General features: G+C 29.5%; 1 protein-coding gene across 1 annotated transcript; it reads right to left on the bottom strand.

Moving 5' to 3' along the window:
* On the bottom strand, positions 652-3,467 carry LOC107619651 (probable 2-oxoglutarate-dependent dioxygenase AOP1). Its single transcript, XM_016321942.2, has 3 exons — positions 3,020-3,467; positions 1,436-1,760; positions 652-1,000 (listed from the first exon to the last, which is right to left on the bottom strand). The coding sequence occupies exons 1-3, from the start codon at positions 3,397-3,399 to the stop codon at positions 752-754; spliced, it is 954 nt and encodes a 317-aa protein (XP_016177428.1). The 5' UTR covers positions 3,400-3,467; the 3' UTR covers positions 652-751.

The following is a 4,096-nucleotide window of genomic DNA, read 5'->3' as shown; positions in this document are numbered from 1 at the left end:
TAACGGGTAACCTCTACTTTTCCCCCACTTTTTGTTGTCTACATCAGAGAAAGCAACATATAAATAAATCTATTAATCTCTAGTATCATAAAAGTTAACGTGATTATTAGCCATTACCGATTGTCTCTACTTTATTTTGGACAGTATCTATAATATCAATCATATGAATTATTTTATAAGATTTATTTTTCTCCCCATAAAAATAAATATAAACACGCGAGTTAAGTGGGTTCAAACTAAACAGGCATGAGTCTATTTGATATTATGAATGAAAACAATAATGATAAACTAAAATTTAATTCAACCCCAATCCCAAATTTNTGGTTTATAGAACCGCTGCAAAAAATTATAATGTTATATTTGTGTTCTAGCTTTAGCGGCGGTTACAAAACAGCAGCAATACAAATGCGGAATTTTTAAATATTATTGGCATATTGTGACAGTTCAAAATTGTCCTTAATAATACATAACCAATTTTAGTTTCGAATATAGCAGCAGTTTTAAATTGTCGTAAAAAGGATCCACAACAAAATTCTAATTTACAACGGTTATTTGAACGATTGGTAGAAACCGCCGCTAATAAAGACAATGATGATACTAATTTAGCAATCCAAAGTTCTAATAACGATCATTCAATTGGAGAAGATGACATGACACATAATAATGGCACAATTTTATTAAGTCAAAGGTAAATAAATTAAAGTAGTGCATTCAGAAACACAAATAATTATAAATAAAGCTTGTATATTTATTAAAGACCACAATAAGTGCGTAGAGCAAATTGATCTGTCTGGCCTTGTGGAGAGTAATAATAGTTGAGGAAGTGAACATGATCATAAGGCTTAAAGAGAAGAGGGTGATCATCATCAACCATCTCTTGTGGTGCTTTTATAAGGTACCCACCATTTGGTATAGAGAACAACCCTGCAGAGTATCTTGCTTCATTCCCACTCATCATCACCCTGTGAAAAGCTGAATGGAGCCTCCCATTTGACCATGACTGAAAATTTCGTATAACAACCACATAAATCATCATAAATTTCAAAATCATCAACAAATTAAAACGACACGACAACAATAATAATATTAATGAAATATATTTTTGTTTCTAATGTTTGTGATTTTTTTAAAAATATTTAATTATATTTAATTTTATTTTTAATATTTTTTATTTGTATCAAAATTATCCCTAAACGTTAATTCCATCTGAAATGTGGAATTTAAATAAAATATTTTTATAAATATTGAACATATACCAGAATTAATTAAAAAAATAATTTGATAGATCAACCACAACTATCATTCTCAATATTTATAGGGATGAACACTTACCTAATAAATTCTGAAACCTGAAAACAACAATAGTAACACAAAAAATTTTTTCCTTTTGCCAAATTAAAGTTGAGAAATGGTGAAATAATAAGGAAATTATTACATGGAGGGCATCACCAATCATAGCAATGAAGGTGCCAGGTTGGGAGGGCTTGAAGCTTATCCATTTTCCATCTTTAGTCAAAATCTCTAAGCCATCAACTTGATTTTGGCACAAAATGGTAACAACATTCTTGTCTGTGTGAGAGCTGAGGCCTAGCTTTGTCTCACTTGTTTGAGGGCCTTTGTATTTCATAACCCTAATAAGGTAATTGGTTGAGTTCATGTGCTCCTCTAAGTACTTCTCAACTCCCAAGCTCTCCAAAACCATCTTCCTAATAATCTTATCCAACTCTGATAGCTTTTCAGAGAAGCAATGAATAGTTTTGCTGCAAAAGTAACAAACATTTTTTTTTAATAAAAAACCCATTTTGTTGTATAGATATGATATAGGAAGAATTTCGAGTGTACCAGATATACTACTGTTTCAATAATTTTAACTGTCAATTTCAATTATAAAAAATCGAAAATATTCGATAACAACAAAATTTAGTCAAAATCAATCAAAATTTATTTTATTTAATATTTATTAATTACTGTAGTAATTAATATTTATTAATTACTACAGTAATTAATAAATACTAAATAAAATAAATTTTAATCATTTTTTTATTTTTTATTAATATTATCATAAAAATATATATCATATATATCGATTAAAATTAACTGTTAAGATTACTGAAATACATATTTTCGCTACATTTGAAAACTAAAACTTTTCTACTATATGTAACATGTCACTTGTGAGTGGTGAGTTGTATTGTGGTACACATGTATCAAGGTATGAAAAGTGTTACCATAAATGGTATCATGTTATTGAATTTGTTAGAATATAAAACCTTTTATGTTATTCTTATTTATGCAATAGCTTATTTTTAAACAAAATTTGTTTAATGACATAGTATTAAATTTATTATGATATCAAGCTTTAAAATTCAATTATTATTATTATTATTATCTCTCATTCTTAGACACTAACGTGTCTCGTTAATTCTTCTTTTAATTTATTAAATGTGTATATTATTAATAAATATAAAATTAGTCAAGATGATTTACACATTCTAACTAGCTAGCTAAGAGATTTTGGATTGAAGTTTTAAAAATAGCAAAATATTTTTTAATAAATATACATAATGAAGAATATTTCAAGAAAAAAATTATACACTAATTTACATACAAAACTCAATCTCGCATAAAAAAAAAACCATCTATATATTCCTATGCATTTGTTTAAGTTTTTGGTGGGTGAAATTATTTTATAACAAAAGAATCACTCATTTGAGAAAGGGGCTAAAAGAAAAAAAAAAGAAAAACTCAAAACAGCCCCTGACAACTATCTTGAAAGACAATGAGATTCTTGACAAAAAAAAAAAAAAACTCAATCCGGCCCCTGATAATTATTTCGAAAGGATAACGAGATCCCTGTGCCAAAAAAAAAAATCAGGGATCGGATTGGGTGTTTTTTTTCTTTGGGGGCCTTGTTGTCCTTTTGAGATAATTGTCAGGAGCTCGATGGGTATTCACTCAAAAAAAAAAAGTAGGTAAATTACAAAATTAAGTACTTTAAATTTGAACAATTAGTGGATACCTGAAATTTGGGTTTCCATTAGGCCACAAGATGTTGGTCATGGCTTCAACTTTCTCAAGAACATTTGCATCATCTATTCCCATGCTTTCATAAAGTGGCACCATTGGAAATTGGCCAACATATCCATGATAGGGCTTCTTAGATGCATTGAGTTTCTTGGTTTGTATAGGGAGATCAAAGAGCTCTTCTAGTGAAGGAAACAAATCTTTGCAAAGTTCTAAAGGAACTTTATCAAATATTGCTTCAAAGCAACCATACTCTATTAATGCATTGTGCACTTTTGATTTCACTTCCTCCCACTTACAATTATTATTACTATCATCCATGTTTAGGTCATTGAAGTCAATGGTAGGAAGCTTTAGAGGGGTTTCGGTTCCCATTATTCTCGCTTCTTTATTTTTTTTTTCCTTCTCTAATTTATTTTGATTACAAGTTTAATTTGGATGATATATATAATTCTTCACATACATATACACCCAAGCCATTCTCAAGTCTCAATACATTCTGATAATTCTTATAAAAGTTAAAATACTTGGTTATACTTGTTTTTTTCACTTCTGGTAGCGCCATATAATAAGGATAAACTAAATTAAATTACGATTTAGAGAAGAAATGTAATTCAAATGATGAATGAGTAGTATATTTATATTTATTATTCTCTTATTAAAGATAGAGTAAAGAACAAATAGGTTATTGACCTTTTTTTCAGCGGATATTTTTGTTTCTAACCATTGAAAAATATTTTTAAGTCCCTGGCGTCTTTAAAAGTTGGACGGATCAGTCCCTTCGTCCAAATGCCTCTGGTCAGACCCAACGAAAAAGTTTGACGTGATTCCCGTAATGCTTGTCACGCGTACGCGTGGGTGTACGCATCGCCTGACAGACTTCCTTCTCACGCATACGCGTGACACATGCGTACGCGTCGCCATGAATTCAGCAAAACCTCATTTCTTCATGAATTCTCCATTTTGTATGTTTTTTTCCATTTCTTTCAAGCTATTATTGCCTTCAAAACTTTAAATCACTCAAACAAACATATCAAGGCATCGAATGGGAAAAAAGTAAATTAAATTTAGC

Source organism: Arachis ipaensis, chromosome B09, assembly GCF_000816755.2.
Source record: "Arachis ipaensis cultivar K30076 chromosome B09, Araip1.1, whole genome shotgun sequence".
NCBI lineage: Eukaryota > Viridiplantae > Streptophyta > Magnoliopsida > Fabales > Fabaceae > Arachis > Arachis ipaensis.
Note: the sequence above shows the minus strand (reverse complement) of the source record. Positions and strands in the feature narration are given on the sequence as shown.

Excerpts from the sequence above, each read along its gene's own strand:
- LOC107619651 (XM_016321942.2), bottom strand. The coding sequence starts at position 3,399 with ATGGGAACCGAAACCCCTCTAAAGCTTCCTACCATTGACTTCAATGAC. Across the intron at positions 1,761-3,019 it reads AATGGAAACCCAAATTTCAG|CAAAACTATTCATTGCTTCT; the intron begins GTATCCACTAAT and ends TTACTTTTGCAG. Across the intron at positions 1,001-1,435 it reads TGATTGGTGATGCCCTCCAT|TCATGGTCAAATGGGAGGCT; the intron begins GTAATAATTTCC and ends CGAAATTTTCAG.